Raw genomic sequence first — 22704 nt, forward strand, 5'->3', positions numbered from 1 at the left:
CCCCCACCCCCCCATCCACCAGCCTCTCCCTCCCTCCCCTTTACAGTACATTGTCTCCTCTGCTCACCTGGAACACTGTCATTATTGCTGCGGGGAAGGTATCGAAGTTGGTCGGAGGAGNCACACACACACACACACACACACACACACACACCTTGAACATGTAGACACGATTTAGCACAATTATGATTTTGGCTAATGACATTTAAAATTAGCATTCTATATTTTATATCACTTCCTCCTGTGCAAATCCTCTTCAGTCCTTTAATTGTTTTGTCCTNAAAAAAAAAACAGGAGAGAGAGTTGGAAAGGAGAAGTGTGAGAGAGGGAGAGGAAAGGAAAGAAAGGAAAAAAAGAGAACAGAAAGCATTTACAGAGCACAACAAATATCTGTCTGAAAAACTGCTCAAAAAATGACTTGGGCAACCTTGCAATTAACAGAAACTAATCTCTTAGTGGAAGATTAAATGAGGACTATTAAAAGGGAAGGAGAGAGAGACACAGAGAGAGAAGCTCAGGTAAAGGAAAACAGCACTGACTGTCCTCCGAAGAGCTGCATGCCCAGCAGGGCAAAGACAACTATGAAGAGGAAGAGCAGGAAGAGCAAGCTGATGATGGACTTCATGGAGTTGAGCAGAGAGACGACGAGGTTACGTAAAGATGCCCAGTACCTGACACACGGAGACAGAAGGTGTGTGTTTAGTTGTGGTTGATATGAGTGTAATATTAGGTCCTTTATATCAATGTAGGAAATAATACAATCATATTACAACTGACTCACTTGGTGACTTTGAAGATCCTCAATAACCTGAGAGCTCGTAGCACACTGATGCCAAACGACGTGCCCGGCTGGATGATGGACCACAGCACTTCAAATATGCTACCACATATCACCTAATACAAAGACAAGCACACACGAGCATGTGGTTATTCATGAGCACAATATGCACTCATCAGCAAATCATCGCTACATTTTTGCGTGTAAGTGTGTATTTACAGTCATGTTTTCACATGTGTGTGTGTGTGTGAAGCGAGGGTTTGCACCTGCTGGTGAGTTTGTGTTTGTGTGTTTGTTGGTTTCTTTGTGTGGGTGTGTGTCGCAAGGTGCAGTGGGACTCACAATGCAGTCGAAGCAGTTGAAGGAGGAGTTGAGGTAGGCCTGCCTGCCCAGGCCATACATCTTTACAAACATCTCTGTCAAGAATATCCCCAAGAAGGTGAATTCAGCAAAATCTGCATGGAGGGAGGAAGACGAGAAGTGAGGAGGAGGAGGAGGAGGAGGAGGAGGAGGAGGAGCTCAAACGCGAAAGGAGCCCATCTATCCCTACATGCTTCAACCTGTGTCTGTCCATCCGTCCGTCCATCCATCCATCCATAGAGGTGTAGTGTTTTACTATACATGTATTTATGTCTGCATTTGAAACGCAAAATGCTATTTTTGCAATATGCAATTTACATTTACATTGAAGTTTCCTCATTTTTTTGTTAAATTAGCAAAAATATACATGCCTTCTTTTTGTAGCCTGGGTTACACCATTTGGGTGACGTATGAAACAAGTCAAGTCAATTTTTATTAATATAGTGCCAAATCACAATAGAAGTTATCTCAAGGCACTTTTCAAATAGAGGAGGTCTAGACTGTACTCTTTATAACATTATAATAATATCAACCAGTGAATCAAACTTTCTGTAACATTAAAAACAAGTGTGAATCACCAAGTGGTTTAGTCTGGAATCTAAATCAAATTCATTCTTTTGTAAGGTCTACTGTGAGAGAAAGGTCAGTGTATAGTTGTGGAAAGTCTTTACACTGTATACTCATGCATATATCCATTATTCTTTCCATTTTTCCAAACCATGTTTAATCCTTCATATATATTTTTTTAAACATATAAGTCATTTTATTTCATTTTATTTTTTTAAACCATCTTATTTCTATTTTGTCCTTCATTTCAAAACCTTTATACTATCTGTGAGTATATGTATGTGTATATGTGCTGGATACTTGCAAAAAATGCAAACGAAACACAGTTTGCATTTTTTTCAGAGTCTATGCGAGAGGAGCACATTGTGTGTTTGGATGTGCTTGTGTCAACTGGTTGGGTCAGCTCTTTCATGGATGTAGTCACATCTACTTAAGAATTTGCTCACCCACTCCCTTCCAGTAATCTGTGATGAGAGTATTTGTGCATTTGTAGAGATAATCTGTGCATGCTCGCACTAAGTATCCATCTATCCCCCAACCTCCTACTCACATAGAAAATCTGAAAGTGGTTCTGGCTGGTCGTAGTGCACTACAGCCACACACAGCGTGTTGAGGCCCACCAAGCACAGTACAGTCCAGTAGAAGGCCTGGGACTTGACAACGTGTCGGATTAAGAAGCGCAGCCGTCGCTCCCGCCGCTTGAAAGTCGATCCTTCGAGCTTGGAGCTCTTCAAGCTGGCACGGGCAAACGGTGAACCTGGAAGGGTAAGCAAGGTATCATTAGCTATACAGTGAAGTTAGCAGTGGTTTATTGGCGTGACTGTGTACGTTTAGCATCTGGAAAAAGCAAAACTGTGCACATAACACACTGTCATCTCCTTCCCTGATTTGTGACTTAGTCAGAGATTCAGTAAATAACAAGATCATACACAAAATGTTCTACTTGACCTAATACAGTAATGTTATTTCATAGGTTTCTATGACTTATCAGGTATCTCTCTAATAGATTATGTTTTCTGTTGTGCTGTCCAAAAACAAAAATAAAATCATTTTTCATTTGAGAAAACAGGAACAGGAGAAGAATTGCTTTGGATGAAAAGGCTGGAGAAAGAGGTGTTGGGGGAGAGAAATAGGGAGGAGGCGGCAAGGGCAGGTTAGACGGAAGAAAGGTGGAAAGATGAGGGGGGTTGAGGACAGGAGAAAAAATGTAACATGAGGAGGGGAGTGCAGAGCGGCGGAGGAGAGGAGAGGGAAGGAGAGGGAAGGTGAGCAGGGTCAAGTAATGCTGATACGCAAGATAAGATCTGCGTCTGCATGTACCTGTGGTTTGGCCTTTGAATGAGCGAGTGAGTGAGTGAGTGAGTGAGTGAGTGAGTGAGTGAGAGAGAGAGAGAGAGAGAGAGAGAGAGAGAGAGAGAGAGAGAGAGAGAGAGAGAGTGTGTGTATCTTACCTACTGCCAGATCTCCCTCTCCTTCCTCTGGGTTTAGAAGCTCAGCTTTGCTCTTATGGTTCTTAGTGGCTCTCCTACGGGATCCTGCGATAGACAAAAAGCATGAGTTAATTCTATGACACAACAGTATTGATGTGCTTGGATGTGCTATATCTTTTAGCATGATGCAAAAAAACCTTTAATGCATACACAAACAACAGCAGATTCATACCATCATAATCATTTTCATTTTCATCATCCGCCAAGATGACCTCTTCTAAAAAACACACACAAACAGAGGTGTTAATAAAGCGTAATATAACCATGTTAAATTTATGTTTGATGACTTCCACAAGATCAACCAATTTTTTTTCTTTTTAAATCATTAATGTCATTTCTCATTTTAATTAAAACTGGAAACAAAGTCTTTGGCCTGCACCTGTGCTTGCTACTCATCCCTCCCTCCTTTGTTTTTTAGCTTCCTTCTTTTTATGTGGATTGTCTTTTCAAGAAGATCAAAGGTCTGCCCTTTCTATCCACCCCTTCATCCGCTCCTTCCAGCATCCAACATCCAACCCTCCATTCCTCTTATCTTCTCTACATCTTTCCTGCCCTCAGTAGATGGGTCTCAGTGAAAAGACAAGCGAGAGAAACAGAACTACGGGCAAAGGTTGGGTCTTCAAACACGTGTTTTTAAACCTTGCCATCCTCTTTGTTAACAGACTCCTACTGTGAAGCACCAGCAGAAAATGTTGCTTTAATTACATACTTAACTACATAACCGTTTATTAATTACATACCCGTTTTCAAAATTGTTTGATAATAAATGCATTAAAAATATCTACATCTGCAAAATGCCTGATGGATTGGTAATTGAAATCCTGGGGACAAAATGCACGACAATATTGTTTTTGCCATGTGTTTTTATGGTTGTTTGTGTTTTTTGTGTGGAAAATGAAACACACCAATAATACACTGTATTACTGTATGTACTGTACATACCAGCTTTGCAGATCCACTCCAGGTAACCATTAAGTTCCCTTTCAATCTGCTGCTGTCTTCTGAGCTTCAGGAACTCACTCCTGTTCTCCACACGCTCTCTCTCTTTGGCAAACTCCCTGCAGGGACAAACACACACACACACACACACACACACACACACACACACACACACACACACACAAACTCAGTGGACACTTTTAATGTAGACAGTTCACATTTGAACTGTGGCTTACATACACTAAACTACAACAATTTCAAAATCCATCTCAAAATCTATTACATTATTAATGTATACTGGATGAAAAATTACAAACAAAGAACCTTTATGCTTGGTCAAACACTCTCACACAAACAGACACTTACCCTGACAACACACCCAGCACCAGGTTGAGCATGAAGAAAGAGCCAATGATGATGAGGGGGATGAAGTACATCCAGTTCCATGCACTCCCTGAGGCATCGTTGCTCTGGAAACAAACACACATGCGCACACACACACACACACACACACACACACACACACACACACACACACACACACACACACACAAAAACACACAGACATTAGAGAAAGTAATCAATGTTTTGCTCTGCGCCCCTGAACTCGATATAATAGCATCTAAGCTAACAGAAATGCACTTGGTTAACAGTATGTAATAATGAACACTTGGAAATTCACCAAAACTTACGATCTGAACAACTGAGACATGACACATTCTTTAATGTGACTCGGTCAAAAGAAGAGTATATAATATGTATGACCAATTTTACGGTCGGCTGTGAGCTGCAGGCACACGTAGAATAACTGCTGCTGCATGAATCAGCTGTAATGGCATATGTTTTGGTCTGCCTGTGATCAAAGTTGAGGTCATGTTAAAGTCTGTTTCATCACCCCTGCACCAACGAAAATAACTGCTATTTATTAGGCCTGCTTGTTAAATTAACATGCATTTCCAGTATTTGCATCCAGGTAGCGCACACATGCTACGTGTCCATAAATGTAATTTGTTTTCATTTGAAGTAAACATGATCATGTTGTCATCATGCAAATTTACCTTAAACTCGTTAAATATCCAGACAGTGGGGCCATTAAAAAGACAGAGGCCTGTCCACTGCAGTTAGAAATATAAACAACAGCAGGGCTGACATGACTTTGCTTTAAGTCATCTCAATAAGTAAATGCATATCTGCCACTCTATTTAGCTGCTCTGTGCAGACTAAATAATGTATAACAAATGCTTTGCTCTCTTCCTCTCTCTCTAACTCCTGACCAGACCCTCCTCTCATTTTCTTTTTTCATTCCGTATTATTTTCTCCCTCTTTTTTGCACCTTCTTCAGAACCCCTTCCTCCTGCTTTTCCCATCCCTATTGTGTCCTTTCGATGCCCACTCATTTGTTTTTATTCTTTCCTTCATTGTATTAATTCCTTCAATCTTTCCATTCCTCCTCGCTGTCACTGATCAGACTCGACATTGATTCTTCATTTTAGCCTTTCACACCTCCAGACTGCCTCTCCTTTTCCCTACATTGCACTCTCCATCTTTCCTTCTTCCTGCATGTAGGCTGGCATTGGCGCTGTGTACCCAACGTACCGCAGACCCTTTTTTCTACCATTAAACTTTTATCGCTCCCCTCCCCAGCAGCTGCAAGAATAACTTGGGCTGAACAGGCCCTTTTAAATATAGAGCAGCACCGGGAAGGAGGGACACAGGGAGAAAGACAGCGAGTGAGAGTGACAGGGAGGAAGGAAGGGAGGAATGACGGAGGAAAAAGGAGGGGGGAGAAAGATAAGGAGGAAAGAAGAAAAAGAAGGAATGAAAAGAAAGAAAAAGAGCAATGGGAAGAATTAGATGGACTGAGGGAGGGTAAAGAGACGGCTACAGTAACACTCAAAGACCCTCATCTGCCTCTGGTAACCATAGCAACCGTTGCCACTGACAGCAGGGAACTATTCAGTCTTGGGCATGAGTGATGACACTGTTCGAGACCTGGTGCCCATTTTATGGGCTAATGCACAGTGTGCACAGGTGAAAATGATTGGAGGTTTTAACACTTTTCATTTCATGAGACAAAAAAAAAATCTTTTGTGGTGCGGTTCTGCAGCCTGAGACCGAAGACTGAAAACACTATTGTGGCTATTGACAGACATGTTAGACAAACATAAGACCTAAATTCAGCTGCATTTAACTTGATACTTAATTTTTGCTTTTCTTCCAGATACTGTGTGGCAGTTTTGCTCACACAAAATGGCCCCCAAATATGACAATCTTTTAAATACTTGCCAAACAAAGGCATTGTCAACATGGAAAACAAAATGATACTGTATAATTTCAACTATGAAATAATAACTAATTTAACTATTAAATAATGAATTGATTAATTGGCCAAGGTGTTTGGTTGGGGCTGCAGCCCATCCATGACAAAGACTGAGTTCTCATCTTCTTTACTGGAATGATCCTTTATATTCTCGCCTAAACCTCCTGGCACACAGACCAGCAAATCACGGATTGACTGGTTACCCAGTAGCCTACTCCTGAAATCCCCTCCAAAATAACTGGTTCCTTCAATGTCTTTCACTGCTGCTTGACTACTGAGTGTGTAAATATGTTTCCAATCAGTGTTCAGCAGTACGTACATAGTAGAGCAGGTCAGTCCAGCCCTCCATGGTGATACACTGGAAGACGGTGAGAATAGCAAACAGGATGTTGTCAAACTGGGTAATGCCATAGTTTGGTCCCAGCCAGTACGATCTACACATGGTGCCCTCTGGACACAGCCGCGACGGAAGCTCTGTCCCGCATGGAAACTCTTCTCGGATCTCACCTGAACATGAGAGGAAGTGTTTCAAAACAAAAGGCAGGCACATGCAAATATGTAGTTTGTTTTCTAGGAGCATGATATCCATTGGCTCAAAATAGTATGTTGCCCCTTACTTTCTGGAATTAAATATATAAAAGGTAAATGGTACATAAAGTAGGAATGACACAGCAATTATACAGACACATTTTCTGGGATTCCAAAATCTCAACTCCATATCGAGAAAAGTTGGTATTTAAACAGATATTACCAATGAGTGAGACCTCATCTCATCACAGAAACGTAGAATAGATGTACCACAAACACTCTATCGCTAAAGTTGAACTAAATTGCATTTCTTATTTTAGCACTTCCAGTCTTCCTCAACCAGAACAGGCATGGTTTTCACTGGGACAAGCAGTTAGCATCCTGACTTGACACTGACTCCTTTACCTGTGTGATTGTCAAAGCAGGTTTTGTGGAATTTGCCCATGTAGAACTCCAGGCCGATGATGGCGAACATGAGGATGGCAAAGAAAAGCAGCAGGCCAATTTGCAGCAGAGGAATCATGGCCTTCATGATGGATTTGAGCACCACCTGTAAGCCTGGAGGACACAGGGTGCACAGTATTTACATTTTTGGAACGATCATCGGTGTAAATCATCAGTAATAATAATTTAATGTGTTTTCAGCCATTAGCATTAGGTTGAGCTGTTGAACTGAAAAACCATAGATATGATAAAACAATCAGATTATGATTTACAGTACATCACACACTTACACCAGGTCTCTCAGATTACATTATTAATCTTTTACCTGACACACACTACAGTATGTGATGGAGATACTGAATTTGTCATCACAAAACATAGCCAGTGAAATGCTACACATTTGGTTGAGGTAAAAATAAACCACACCTGAGGTTCTTTCTAAACAAATCATCCTGGCAAACAGAAGAAGCCAACACTCTACAGTGAATTTGAATTTCATGCCAAATGTTGTTTTGTTCTCCAAATATACATCATATATGGTAATGGAACTCTAATTTGGTTTTCACAGGAAGCTTAGTGACTTTTATGATGAGTAAGCCTTGGTTTGGCTGTTCAGCCCTGTAGTGGAGTCAAATCTATTAATAACACTGCAGTGGTGCTGGAACGCTACTGCCACTATAACATTTTTTTTTTTTAAAAAAAGGAGCAGAGTGCATAGAAGAACCACTTTTGTTAGAACACTTTGGGTGCATTATGCAGAAAAACACAGAAGCTGCATAAAACCTTGACACAAAATGCTTCTCCATGCTATTTTGATCCTCAAATAAAACCTGAAACTGTTCTGCACATAAAAGAAATATCATTTTCTCAGCTGCTAAGGAATAAAAAAGAAGCTGTTTGGGACAAAGGACAAAAGCTAGCAAAAAATAAAAAATAAATGAATAAATAAAGTCTTTATTTTTCAGTGTCATACTTCAGATGAGGAGTTTTGACTTACTGGGAATACCGGACACCAGTTTGAGGGGCCTCAATACTCGCACAGCCCTGAGGGTCCGCAAGTCGAAATCTGAACCCACAGTGGACAGGATCCTGAAGGGAAAGAGGCAAATGCATAAAAGTGTAAGTGTGCACGGGCAATCAATATTTAAGCTGGCCGAGCTTGTCACTGTCAGTCGGCTTCTCCTTGCCTCTCCCTGTCTTTCTCGCTTTTACGAACACACACACACACACACACACACACACACACACACACACACACACACACAGTCATTTTAACACACACCCATGCCAGGTCTTTACAAGCAACTGGGTGAGCACTGTATGTAAATCCTGCAAGAGCTGAGCTGATCAATAGAGCTGACAAGTGAAGTAGGACGGAGAAGTGTATCAGGATGAGACAGGGATGGGCTGAAGGGAGAGTGTTTTGTATCGGCATGACAGAGGGATTATAAAATGAAAAAGGAGAGAGATGGAGTGATGGGGAGGAGAGAGGAGATGGGAGGACAAAGAGGGAGGGTGGAAGAGAGAGAAAGTTAGAGGCACAGAGAGACAGAGCGAGAGAGAAAGAAAGACAAAAGAGAGAGGGGGAGGGAGCACTGGCAGATGCGGAGGATCAGAGATGCTGACTTGCTTATTTCTGCTTATTTTCAATCTTGGTACGTTTAAATGATTTCTCTTCAGTATGTCATCGGACTGCAGAGTAAATGTGTTGGGGTCTGTGTCACAGCACCTGTACCGCTGCTCATCACCCGAACAAAGAGTAGTAGACAGCACGAGTGTGTATGTGTGTACTTGAGAGGGTTAAGATGTTCCCTTGTGCCGCCAGACTTCCAGTCAGTCCCCTCCTCTGACGCACACAGTGAATCATCCTCCTTCCCACTTCTCTCTCTCTTCCCTCTCTCTCTCTCTCTGTCTCTCTGACACATTTCCACTTTCCTCTGTTCCACTAAGAGGCCCAGTGACACAGCAGAGCCTTAATCACAGGTTTGAAGTCAGCCTGCTTTGCTTGGAAACCCATAAAATTGGCCAAGAAGTGAAAAGTAACACTGACCCAGGATCTATGGATGAAGGTATACTCAGCTGTGGTTTTGAATGCAGTATTGCATTACCAGCAAGCCCCCATCGGTAGATGCTCCATCACTAGTATAGACTGGGGTCCTTGTAATGACATTGTGTGATATCAAATGCCTCATCAGAGGCTGACTTGTAACTGAGAGGTTCCTGGTTTGGTCACGCGGCATTACTGTACTTCAGCTGCATGTGTAGCCAAAAAACATTATGACAAACTTATCCTTGAGCAATACAATGAATCCTAATTTCTACCATTTTCAAAGAAACACAGAATGTAAATAATGGGTGGGATATTAATTAGAGCTAAAACCATAAATTATTATATTGATTGATATAATATTTATATAAGCTTATTGCCAATATACTGTATCGCTATTAGAAGATATGGCAACCAATTATTAACAAGAAGTTACAGAAAAGAAGTACCAAGATATGTTTAAAACAGTGGCTCCATAAAAAAGTTTATCCATCAGGGAGCAGCGACAAGTATGTTTGAACAGTTAAATGTCCCACTCAGCAAATTACATCACAATTTTTAATAACCAAAAAAGGGAGTCTTATTAAAAAATGCTATCACGATACTTGGCGGAGAAAAGATGCAAAGAAACCTAAACAAGGCAACACTTTTTCATTTTTGCATGGAAACAATGCATGCCAAGTGGGTTACATTGTTTGTTTTTCTGTTAAACTTGTCAAAAGATTTGAATGAAATTTGGGAGAGGGTCTTTTTATATTTATAAATTCAAAATCTCTAAAGATTTTTATTAAAAATACATTCAGTGGATTCTAGCAGAGAAATATGTTGTCTCATTAATATTTGATAATCATATTATTTTCCTGGAAATGATCCCTTTGTTCCAATATATTGAATTACATAATGATTTACATAATACTTTGAATGTAATGCTACTTACAGGTTAGAGTTAGCTCTCTGTCCATTCATTCTGGAGCATGAATCTTGCATTGCATTACTCTGACGGACTGTTGTATAAATGTTTAGTGCTACTGTTTAATAACAATATGGTATAGTTGAGAACTCTCCTTCACAGGGAGGTCAGAGTGCAGGCTCACCTACACAACATCACCCACAACGCAGGTAAAGGATTTAGTGCTTTGCTCATGAACACATTAGCCTAGAAGATGCTGGGCAACACAGAAAACTGCTCTGATGCAATTGAGGACGACAATAAAAGGGGTGGGGTGGGGGTGGGGGGGGTGATGTAGGCAAGGAAGGCGTGATACAGTATGTATTACACAATGGGAAAGAAATGCAATGAATACATGGTGGAAAGAGAGGAGGACTAAAAGCGAGAATAATGAACAAAAAGCAAAATTCAGACTGAGAGATGAATAAGATGATGATTATCTGGGCTGCTGATTTCCATTGAATATTTACACTATAAATAGAGTTGAATGAGTGTGAATGTATGTGTGGACGGAGAGTTTAACATTGCTGACGGCTGGAGTTTCAGAAAAGAATAATCTGCATATCCTCCTGGAAATACAGAATACAGTATCACACTGTATGCTGACTGAATGCACACACACACACACACACACACACACACACGAGTATATGGCAAACGAGTATGAGTATGTGTGTATGTCACACATACACACACACATACTCGGGGATGGAATACAGTATCCATTTGAGTAAAACCCTCACATAACGATGATGATGACAACACTGATGACGATGATGGTAATGATCATGATGATGACAGCGATGAAGAATTCAGTCTCTTAACAGCATCCGCTGTCACAAACAGTGTCAGGCCGATGAGGCAGTTCCTCATTCACACCGTCTCCACGGTGACTGGGCCCTTTCTCATTCATAAGTGTTTCCATGGCAACAGGGACCTTGGCTCATTGATAGAATCTCTGTATCACCTTGGTAACAGGGCCATGGGAGGAGCCTGATTGATTGTTTTCATCCTCCTCTCTTCTCTCTTTAATGTAAATGTATCGCAACTCACACAGAAAAACACACATGTACACATACACACACACACACACACACACACACATACATACAAAGACACATAGATGATAAAAACCAAACACACATACACACACATCAACAGGCTCTGGTTGTAGATCAAACATATTGAGTGTGAATAATTTTCTTCACGTATGCACACTGGAAACTAGGGCATTTGGAATAACCAATGGAAAACAATTTCTTCCTTGTCAGGGACAGAGATGCTGTCTACAGTACATCTTATACACTTAATACACACACAGACATACAACCTGCACTTTATGATTAAGGGGTTATCACATTAAGCAATATTGCTATTACACAATCTCCCCACTGACCCCTTCTCATGGGAATCCAACACATTATACAAACACAATCTTTTTTGCCTGCACTCTCCGTCTGCTGTTCTTGCTGACTTCAGCTGAATGTGGCTAATTATCTTAGTCCACATCACTGACCAACCTGCTTCTTCTCTTCCCCAAATTCTCTGCTTTTCTTGTCTCTTTGCTTTCCTCTGGTCCCATGATTCAACTATTTCATATTTAATGTATCTGCATAATCTTTAATTCTCTCTCATATTAACATTAAACCTATTTTTTGGATAAAGATCAGTCATTATTCTTATTAACATTATGTTACAGATGTAGCAAATTTCAGGTTCAATTTTAGTTGATTTCAAGGTCACTGAAAGGCCCTTCCATGCTGACTTCCTTCACGTCACTGTACCAGTTGTATGTAATCAAAAGCACATGAACAAGTGTAGAGGGCCGTGCCACAGGGGCGAGGATGCAAGGCAAGAATGGCTATAAACTAAGGGTAATTGGACTAATAATCAATAGTGGGCATAAAAAACAACTAGCTTATTCCCAGTGCCAAATCACTCAGGCAATTTACTACAACAGATAGGTCAACACACACACACACACACACACACACACACACACACACACACACACACACACACACACACACACACACACACACACACTTGGGCACAAACCCATGGATGAATACTAATCAACTAACATCCAACAAGGTTGTAGAGTGAATAGCTAATCTATTCAGACATGTTAAGTGCCATTTGTGTGTTTGTCTTTGTATGCGATTAAAGACAGCGCCTACAAGTGCACTAGGAGTGAGTAGGAAATGGAAAGGAATGTTTGAAGTGGAAATGTGTGTGCGCGCACGCATGCGTGTGCGTGTGCACTGGTCAGTGTGTTATCAAAGGTTTCGGCCAGAGGTGGGTAGAAAGGCCAAGTAGCCTTTCATCTTCAAAGAGCTGCACGGCTAAAAACACAACGGCCATTCATAGAAAGCTCGACAAAGACTCTCTGTGTGTGTTTGTATGTGTGTGCGTGCTTGTGTGTGTAAAATGTATCGACTTCAGTCAGTTCAGATAATGCATCATGGGAATGTACAGTATGCGTGCTGTAAGTGCTGCAATATCCACCTTTGTTGAAAATGGTAACAACACAGCTGGTTAACAGAGAGAACAAGACTACACTGTGTTTTTTGAGACTTGTTTACTATGCAACGTAAATATGTTGTTTACTTTGTGAAAATCTTTGAATTAGAGCTTTGTTGTTGCTCCGCGATAATTTTCATTTCAGAAAACTTTCTCAGTTCTTCCTCTGGACCTTAATTAGTATGTCCCCTGTCTCTTTCCTCTCTCTTCTTTACCAATTTATTTTTCTGTGATTTATTTTTAGTCCTGAAATTCTTCTTTCACCTTCATCACTTTACATCTGAATTCACAATATAGTGCCGTATGAAGGGAGAGAGAAAGAAGATGGAGAGACTAAATCACACTAAATCCAGCTATGGTCTGGAGGACTGTTAGATTGCCTACAAACATGCTGGATGACCTCCATGTTGCAACCAGGACTCTTTGGAAATAGAGGGAATGCACCTAAAGAGAGACTAAAGACCTACACAGCAAAGCTCAGGTTTGTTCTTTTCAAAAACGAACACAGGAAGTAGTTTCTGGTTACAATATTAAAAGGGGGGTTGTTATGAGAGACACAGGCTTTAACGTCATTTGGACATTAAATGTGAGGAAATGTTCTGCTTAGGTGTAGGAGCAGCATCTCCACTACAACACCGGCAATGCCTCTGCCTACAGGAGATGATTTAACTGCTGTGTCACGCTTGCTCAGAGGCTTTCATTTTCCAAACATAAACATAAAGATTTCCTATTAGAAAAACACAACTCCACCTCTCCTTTCTTTCCTTCCTTCCTCTCTGCATCCCCTGCTGTCTCGTTGACACTCATCCTCTCACTCCTCTTCTCTCTTACAGTCACTCTGTTGTGCCACGCTGAGATGAGCTTGGCTTCATGATTGCTCTTATTAAAGCATAAGGACATACTGCCAGACTGAGCGCTGAGTGTGTGTGTGTGTGTGTGTGTGTGTGTGTGCGTGTGTGTATGTGTGTGTGTGTGTGTGTGTGTGTGAGTGAGGGCCGAGGGGGGCCATGACTAGTTTCAGTGCTGCTTTGTCAGCAAAGATGTGCAAGGTTTATGAAACCCTCTCTCCAAATCACCACATGCACACACACAAACATGCAATGACCTCAGCATCACAGACTGTGCCAGTACTCCCACACCCTAATTTCAGTGGACATAGTAACCTATAGTAACACAGTTTTACTACGTGACTTACTGCAATTGAGCAAATGACAGAAGGAAACCGCTCCGTTTCTCTCTGTTTTAATAGACAGAATCAATGTAATGTGCAGTTTAATGTGTGTCAACTGAAGCAGGCTTTAAGTACAGTGTGTTGTTAAAATATGAAACGGGTATCAATCAATCATTAAGCTTTGTGGGAATATTCAGATGTGCTGTGGGCAAATCTGAGATATCTGCTCTGGGGGTATTCTTGTGTCAACAGTAAGACCTTCACAGACATTTAATACAGATTTTCCTCTTTTCAATGACCCATCACTCATACAGACGTATTCATCTAAATCACAATCAAATCACATAATCTGCAAACACAAACTGTGCGCACAGAGCAACATGTGACAGTTGTAAACACATCATCACACAGCCTGCAGCGCCTATGGACATACAAAAGAAAGCTTTTTAAAGAAGAAATGACATTCCATACAGTCATATGGACGGAACGTATCAAAAGATGGATGCATGATGGGAAATAGATGAATCAGTGCACCTTTTCTGCATCACTGAAAAATGAAATGTAAACCTGCTTGTGTGTACACTCACATGCTTTATTTCTGTCACTCCATCATATTATCTATCTACTCTGGTCCTTTTCTATGACCTATAATCTAATCAGTGATAGTAATTCCATCGCGCTAATCCTATCATGTGTCTTAACTCACCCTTGTTGACACCCTGTCCGTCACAGACTACATCCCATTTCTTCCTTTTGCCCTCATCTTCACCTTCTCATTGAGCTTTAAGATATCATGGCGGCCCCATTAACTAACCCCCGTTTTTAGCATTCCAGTTGGCAGTTGGAGCAACTGACATTTTTATTGTTGGTCTTAACACATTGTCTCTGTTCTGCTGTCAAACCTGTACAAATCACCTATATGAAAAATAAGCCTATTTTATGGTGCTGTTATTGTACTGCTATCCCTCATTATTGTCCCTCTCTTGCTTGTTTTCCTTCACTTCCTGCACTCTTGCATTGTCTCTTTCCATTTGTTACCCTTCACCTTTCTGTCTCTACTAGCCACCAACACATGCTCTTTTCTTACCTCCTATCCAATGTCTCTTTCCTCTGTGCCCCCACCCCCCCACCCCCACCCCCTGTCTCTGTGTATATTGTGGTGACATTTGTTCACTACCCAGGTTGCTGGCTGCCTGCAGTTTTGCTCTGTGATCTGACTGCTGCCTGGCCCAGATGGGGCCATTCATTAGGGCAAAGAAGCAGGGAAAGGACACTCACAAACACACACATATACATGCACAACCACACAGTAACACACATGTTAAATGACTTGCTTTTGTCCAGTTTTAGTTGAAGTTAAAGCTGAGGGAAAGCCACATCTGATTCTGACCTTGCGTTTGCCTAACTGTGTGTGCATGTGAGTATTCCTGCAGGCACTGACTGTGCATGTATGTGTGTGCTTGTAATGTGTGTGTGTGTTCAGCTCATGTTTGCTTGCCACTCACCCTGTGAGTACCACTACAAAATCCATGACGTTCCATCCGTTCCTCAGGTAGGAGTTCTTGTGGAAGGCGAAACCAAGTGCCAGAATTTTTATTCCGGACTCAAAACAGAAGATTCCTATGAAGTACGGCTCTGTATCATCCTGAAGGAAGAAAAGCAAAGGAAGCGGTGGAGACGAGAAAGAAAGAGGAAGGAAGGTTAAAATAGAAAAAGACAGAGACAACGTGAGATAGATATCAATAGCTAGATGAGTTTGGGTTCAGAAGGACATTTTCATCAATACTGTTTGTGTCAACTATTGTGGGCATCAACCTCAGTGTGGCTGTATAAAGACAAGAGAAAATTAGAGTTGTTGAATTCCTATGGTATGTATAAGAATGTGTATGTTTCTCATGTGTTGTAGTGCGCAGTATATTTGGGCCATTACATTTTTTTCAAGGTGAAAGAAAAGCATTGTTTTAACTGCCTCTCGTAGTGGAGTAGCTGCGTTTATCTCCACTGAAGTAAAATCAATAAGGCATCAGAACTGTCACCTGGAATTAATCAAGTTTACATATGGCTCACACACTGTATCATGTCTTTTTTAACTTACCAGGCGTTCAGACAACGGCGTCTTGTCCCCATCGGGCAAATGTTGTTCCAGGGCCAGGACGATGCAGTTGGCAATGATGGTGGCAAGAATCATCCACTCAAATGGAGTGAGGAAGGTCAGTCAAAGAAAAAACACTTCTCAAGGCATAAATGTAAACAGTTGAAAAATACAGCTGAACATGATAACAACTGTTTTCTACATAATCATGGCACAAAAGATAATATTCTAGTCTTGAGCTATGCTTGGTCATCACATCACATCACATTATTACCCTTATTAACAAATATTTGTAGGTCTCTGTACCTGTTCACACATGCTACGTTGTATCATATCAATATTATTTTTCTTGGTTTAAAAAGGCCTACTGGCAGTCAGGGTTTTAATTTAGCATGTACATACACAGTAAGTCCATTATTGCAGACAATCTCACACACAGTATATTTCACTACACGTCTACCTATACTCAAGAAAAGACGGCACAGAATGGCAATATAGAGTCATGACTACTACGTACTATTTACATATAGGATTGGTATTTTCTGAGAGATGTGATTGTTGATTGATGTTTCTTAAATAAGGAGGTCAGTGCTTCTGTGAGGGTGCAAATCAGATCACACTTTGATCGCAGAGATGAGCCAAACTTAAAGTTGCAGGCGCAGCCAAAGTGCAGATGTGAGTTTTCATTATTCTGTCTTATAAACACTTTGCCTGCTTCAAATCGCAGTTTTGTCAACATTACAAGGACTTTCAGCACCACAAGAGCCACAAAATTCAAAGATGAACATTTACTCCACAGTGAGAGTTTCAATCATCTCCTCCGTAGTTACTGCCTTTATAAGAATGTGTCCATGGAAACCACAAGGTAGAAGCAAAAATGAAAGCTTGAATCCTGCATAGCGTGGTGGCAGACCATGAATAGGACCAAAGTTGTTCAAAAATAGTATCATCAAATAAATGCAACCGCAACACTGAAGATCAAAGGACAAGTAAGCCTTTTAAACATTTAAAAATGAGAATGCTTTTTCCTTGGTAATTCCTACATATAGCCTACCCATGGGTCTATCTGACAGGTCAGCAATTAAGATAATATCCCCACTCTCATGTCAAAGGTGAAATGTATGCTATTTGAAAACATTGGGTGTAAGCGAGGCAGGCAGACAACAGGCCTATAGCTCAAATGGATTGCTGTCCGGCCTCTCACTGCCATTGCCGACTGTTTACACACACACACACACACACACACACACTGAGAAACCATCATTATGAGTCAGTTAAATATGTTCTGTTAAGTGCATGTTCTGGTAACAAACCACCCACACGGACAAGCAAAACAAACAAACACACACAAAAACAGACACAGGCTATATTAAAGTGTTAGTGTGTGATGGCGTGCCTGGAGACTGAGTGAGATTGATTGTGACATCACCGTTTGGCTCTATGTACATAACGTCTGAGGGCGAGTTCCGTGAAGGGGAGAGAGAGAGAGAGAGAGAGAGAGAGACAAATAAAAGAAAGAGGGAGTATCTCATTGTACATCTAATTTTGTTTGTCACATTCTCTCTCTAACACACACACACACACACACACACACACACAAGCACACATGTACACACCCTGGCAGTGTCTTCTTAAATCAATCCGCCTGTCTGGTTAAGGTCACAAGATAAATAGTTACATTTAAAAGAGGAGCAAGAGTGAGCGGAGAGAGTGAGTGAGAGAACGAGCGCAAGTGCAAATGTGTGAAGGAGATGAATGAGAGAGAGGGAGAGGGAGGAACGGACAGAGGGGGAAAAAGATGATAAGGAAATAGAGGAGTTTGACTTTCATAATGAATATGATTACATATACAGTATGGATATCGACAGCATATAAAGGAGGAATATCAGTACACCTCTTTCTTTATTCTGTCCTATCCTACTCTATTCTATCCTACTCTATTCTATCCTATCCTATTCTATTCTATTCTATCCTACTCTATTCTATTCTATTCTATTCTATTCTATTCTATTCTTTCTCCTCTTCTTCACCTTTTTCCTACTTGCGTGCCTCCTTTGGGAGCCACCATTCCCATGGCAGTAGGGAGGAGGGGAAAATTTGAACGGTGAAGAAAGAAAGAGGAAGCTATTTATGGAAACATACATCATATGTGTGCGCGTCTGTTACATGTACATGCCTGTGTGTATGTGTGTGTGTGTGTGTGTGTGCGTGCATGATCATGATCGAGGGGAACTAAAAAGCTGCTCTAGCCTGATGCTAGCCCACAATGTGTGTGTGTGTGTGTGTGTGTGTGTGTGTGAGTGTTTGTGATCACGCGCGTGTGTTTGACCGCTCTTAACAGGCACACATTACTAGAACACCCAGGGCACCACTCAATTAGCCTCCTTGCCCCCCAGCTATGTGTGTGTGTGTGTGTGTGTGTGTGTAAATGTGAGTCTGTGTACATGTATATGCATGTGTGTATGTATGGGCTCAGGGAGGGCAGAGCGTAGCCGACTGAAAAGGGGGGAGGGGGGAGAGAGGAGGAGAGAGACTGATGTAGAAACACAGGGACAAATGTGGGTGTGCTGTGCATTAGAGACTCTCGTCATGAGGAACGACTGTTTGATGTGTGTTTTATGTGACGATCGTTTGGCACATTTTGTCCCTGCATTACGTTTCAAGCTGCTGCATGATTTGCTCCTTCTTTACACTGGCAGTCTGTGTGTGTGTGTGTGTGTGTGTGTGTGTGTGTGTGTGTGTGTGTGTGTGTGTGTGTGTGTGTTTGTGTGTGTGTGTGTGTGTGTGTGTGTGTCTATATAGCTGTGTGAAATATTCACAGAGGTACAAGTAAAGATGATCCCTGTGCAACACACACACACACACACACACACACACACACACACACACACACACACACACACACATACAAAATTCAGCATATGAATAAATGAGTCACACTTTGCCATAAACCTTTCAATAATGAATCTCCTCTTCCTCCTTCCTCAATGGCTATATATAGCAACCTGACAGAGTTATAAGCAAAGGAAGAATTGGGGATGAAACAGAGAGGGAAAGAAAGAAAGAGTGATGAAAATATGTTGCTCTCTCACCATTTTCCTGCCCTTCATCTTTCTAATGTTTTCTTTGTCCTCAGTCTCCATCTCTCTCTCTTTTGCTTCCCCTGTGTTTTTCTCTCTTCCCGTGGTTCTGCATATGCTTGCTTTTTATTATCTGTATAGGTGTGTGTCTATGCGTGTTTGTGTGTTTGTGTGTGTGTGTGTGTGTGTGTATACACTGTAATGGGGACAGTAGTAGGTCGTAGACGGAGATGTCTCGCCAAGAAAACGGAAGTGAGGCCCCTTAAAGTACACCACTGGAGCCAAATGACGCACACGCACGCACGCACGCACACACGCACGCACACACGCACGCACACACGCACGCACGCACGCACGCACGCACGCACACGCACGCGCACACACACATATACACACACACACACACACACACACACACACACACACACACACACACACACACACTTCCACTGGCCTTTCCTTAACCTTGTCCATCACCACTCCATACAGTCTTCATGTTCACTCTCTCTCCCACCTTTTCTCCTCCACAGTAAAGCCCCTGCCTGTTTCTCACTGATATTTCTCTCTCTTGCTGCCCTGTTAAGCCTCCCCTCTCTCTATCTCTCTCTCTCTCCCTCTTCCTCCTATATGTCTCTACTTCTAAATCCCTACACCCTCTTATATTCCTCTATCTGCCTATCTCCTCATTCTTTTCCACATCTTTCTTCCTCTCTGCTATTTCCCTTCTTGTTTCTCTCCATCTCCCCCACTTTCTTGCATCTCTCCTTCCCATCTCTCCTCAGTCCACCTCTCTCTCACTGAGCACATCCATCAATCATCCCCACCTCTATCATGTCATCTCCATTCAATATCGAATGAGAGAGAGAGAGAGAAGGGAGGAGAGATGCCGCGTCAGCAAGCGCACGAGGACACCGACAGCAAGAGACAGAGTATGAGAGGGGATGGAGAGAAAAAAAAGAGAGGATGCATAGCAGGGAAATATATGAAGGACTAAATGAAAGAGAGAGGGGAGTAGGAAAGAGAGAAATAGAGAAAGAAAGAAGGAAAGAAACTGTCCTGTGGGCACAGACATGATTGAAAAGGGTGAGTGGTGAGGAATAAAAGAGAGAGGTGGGGGGAGGACATAGCGGAGAGAGGGAAACAACACTGAGGAAGAGAGAGAAGGGCAAAGACGAAGAGCACAGGAGTGCTGAATGAGGGATAAACCAAAGAGAACGAAAGAATGGTGTGAAAGTATTGCGGTATTTTCTTCTCCTGAGCGGTGTATATATGCTCTGTGGAAAGTAGGTTAGTGGCAGCACACACACATAAACACACACACATACCCTATAAAAGGGAAGGGGAAAGAAAGGAAGAGAGGAGAGTGGGTGGGAGATTATACATCATAGTGTCACATACAGTATGTATGTGAGCCACTGACACGCAGCATGGAATAAAATCACTGCGGCCCTCACATGCTTCCATACACCTCACAGGTCTCACAACGCACAGGATGCTGTCAAGTACACACGTATGAAAACATACACATGCTTACAAAAACATATACTGCACATGGAAGCACATACATACACACACACACACACACACACACACACACACACACACACACACACACACACATACACACACAACAGAATCCTATTCCAAAAATGTCAATCCCCTCAGTAGCCTCCTCTCTCCACCACATCCATGCACTTGCCATGTGACTATTTAGGCACATATACTCAGATATGCACTGTGCACACACACACACCAACACTAGACTTCACTTCACTACACTACACTTGTCTGCCAATGGAGTCCAGACCAGCTGCCACCCTTTGAGAAGGTGCCAGCCTTCCTATTAATAAAACCACGCATGACTGCACAGGCCTCTCTCACTCTGACACTCACTAACTACTCAGTTTGTTTCTAGCAAACCACGATTGTTATGTGTTTACTGTATAATACATAAACTTGGAATAATTGTTCAGAAAAAAGGCTAGATCAATAATAGTGCAAATTTCATTATAATCATCCATATTTTATAAAGTTAACTTCAGAGTGACGGGAGTCTGCCTTGGCAATTATGAAAACTAATGGAGCCACAAGAACAAGGACAAAATGATCACCTTGCCTACCAATTTTGTGTGTGTGTGTGTGTGTGTGTGTGTGTGTGTGTGTGTGTGTGTGTGTATGTATGGGTATAATAGATACATTTTTTTTTTGTCAGTCCACAAACATATGATATAACTTATGAATGTGTTGCTGTATACGTCATTCAGAACGTTTTAAAAGAGAATGCATGTTAAAAGGTTTTCGTGAATGTTTTGTGTTATTTTTAAAAATGATGAGAAGATAAAAGAAGAAGAAAATAGGAGGGAGCTGAACTAAAAACTTAGCAACCTCCCTTTTTCTCTGTCAGTTTCTTTATATCCTTCACTCCTTTCCCCTCCCATCCTCCCTCTCCCTCTGTCCTGTTACATTATGCAGCAGAGCAGTGGCAGAACAGCTCAAATGATTACTTCATTTTCTTGTCACTTTTCCCTCAGAAGCACTGATTTGATAAAATGAATGGGATTAAGCACTGTGGTTGAAACCTATCTAATTATTTTGATAATCAGCGGCCATAAAAGATAAGAGACATGGTGGAAGCTGGTTGAAGCGCTTCATTTTTGTTCCTAGGTTATACATTTTGAATAGAATATTATAAATCGTAGTTAAAGTTTATCATGTATCAAATAGTGCCCTGCATTTACACATGTGGCAACATTTTAATTTGTAAAATAGGAATAGGAAATAGCCAAGAATCTAAAACTGTCTTTATAGTACAAAGTGATTCTATGACCTATAAGCAGTTATACAATTTCACATATGTCTCATTTAGAATGAGGATATGCAATAATTCACTTAGCTTGTGTCTCCCTACAGTAGAAAATGGCCTCCAATGAGAAGCACTGTCACATGGGACAATATTCCTCCAAAAAAAAAGTGACCAAAAGCAGGACCACACAACTTGGCGCTGACATGAAACCTATGCCAAATGCATGTCCTCAGTGCTATACAAAAAATAGAATGATTTTACATTTATTCCACTTTGGCACCATGTTTGGCTGCGTTGCCAACAAATGAGAGCGCCTGTAGGCCAGTTTAGCCCTGCTTGGCCTCCCTCAGTCTGATTCAGCATCAGTCAGTGTGTATAGGCATTACAGTCACCCTCTCCTCCTCGCTGTTTATTCCATACGGCATGTGTTGTGTCTCCATCTCAGCCCTGCCACTGCCTCTCCCTCTTCTCCCACATATAGCCAAGTTGTCACTTTCTACAAGATGCTGACGGTGGTATATGCGTGTGTGTGTGTGTGTGTGTGTGTTCGCCATGGGCTATTTGTAATGTATCAGTGTAGCATGGGACATTTTTAGCTGTATGTTCAGGAAGG

The 22704-nt window shown here is 41.6% G+C and overlaps 1 protein-coding gene across 1 annotated transcript in view; it reads right to left on the bottom strand.

Moving 5' to 3' along the window:
- LOC111227043 (voltage-dependent P/Q-type calcium channel subunit alpha-1A-like) overlaps positions 1-22704 on the bottom strand; it is a 92416-nt gene that overhangs the window by 57167 nt on the left and 12545 nt on the right. Inside the window, 14 exon segments of the mRNA XM_022752413.1 lie at positions 68-120; positions 511-671; positions 782-894; positions 1121-1233; positions 2256-2462; positions 3157-3240; positions 3368-3412; positions 4138-4253; positions 4501-4604; positions 6774-6961; positions 7388-7540; positions 8424-8515; positions 15622-15761; positions 16212-16317. Of these exon segments, the coding sequence (XP_022608134.1) occupies positions 68-120; positions 511-671; positions 782-894; positions 1121-1233; positions 2256-2462; positions 3157-3240; positions 3368-3412; positions 4138-4253; positions 4501-4604; positions 6774-6961; positions 7388-7540; positions 8424-8515; positions 15622-15761; positions 16212-16317 (1675 nt within the window).

Source organism: Seriola dumerili, unplaced genomic scaffold (assembly GCF_002260705.1).
Source record: "Seriola dumerili isolate Sdu_G_001 unplaced genomic scaffold, Sdu_1.0 BDQW01000169.1, whole genome shotgun sequence".
Taxonomy (NCBI): Eukaryota; Metazoa; Chordata; class Actinopteri; order Carangiformes; family Carangidae; genus Seriola; species Seriola dumerili.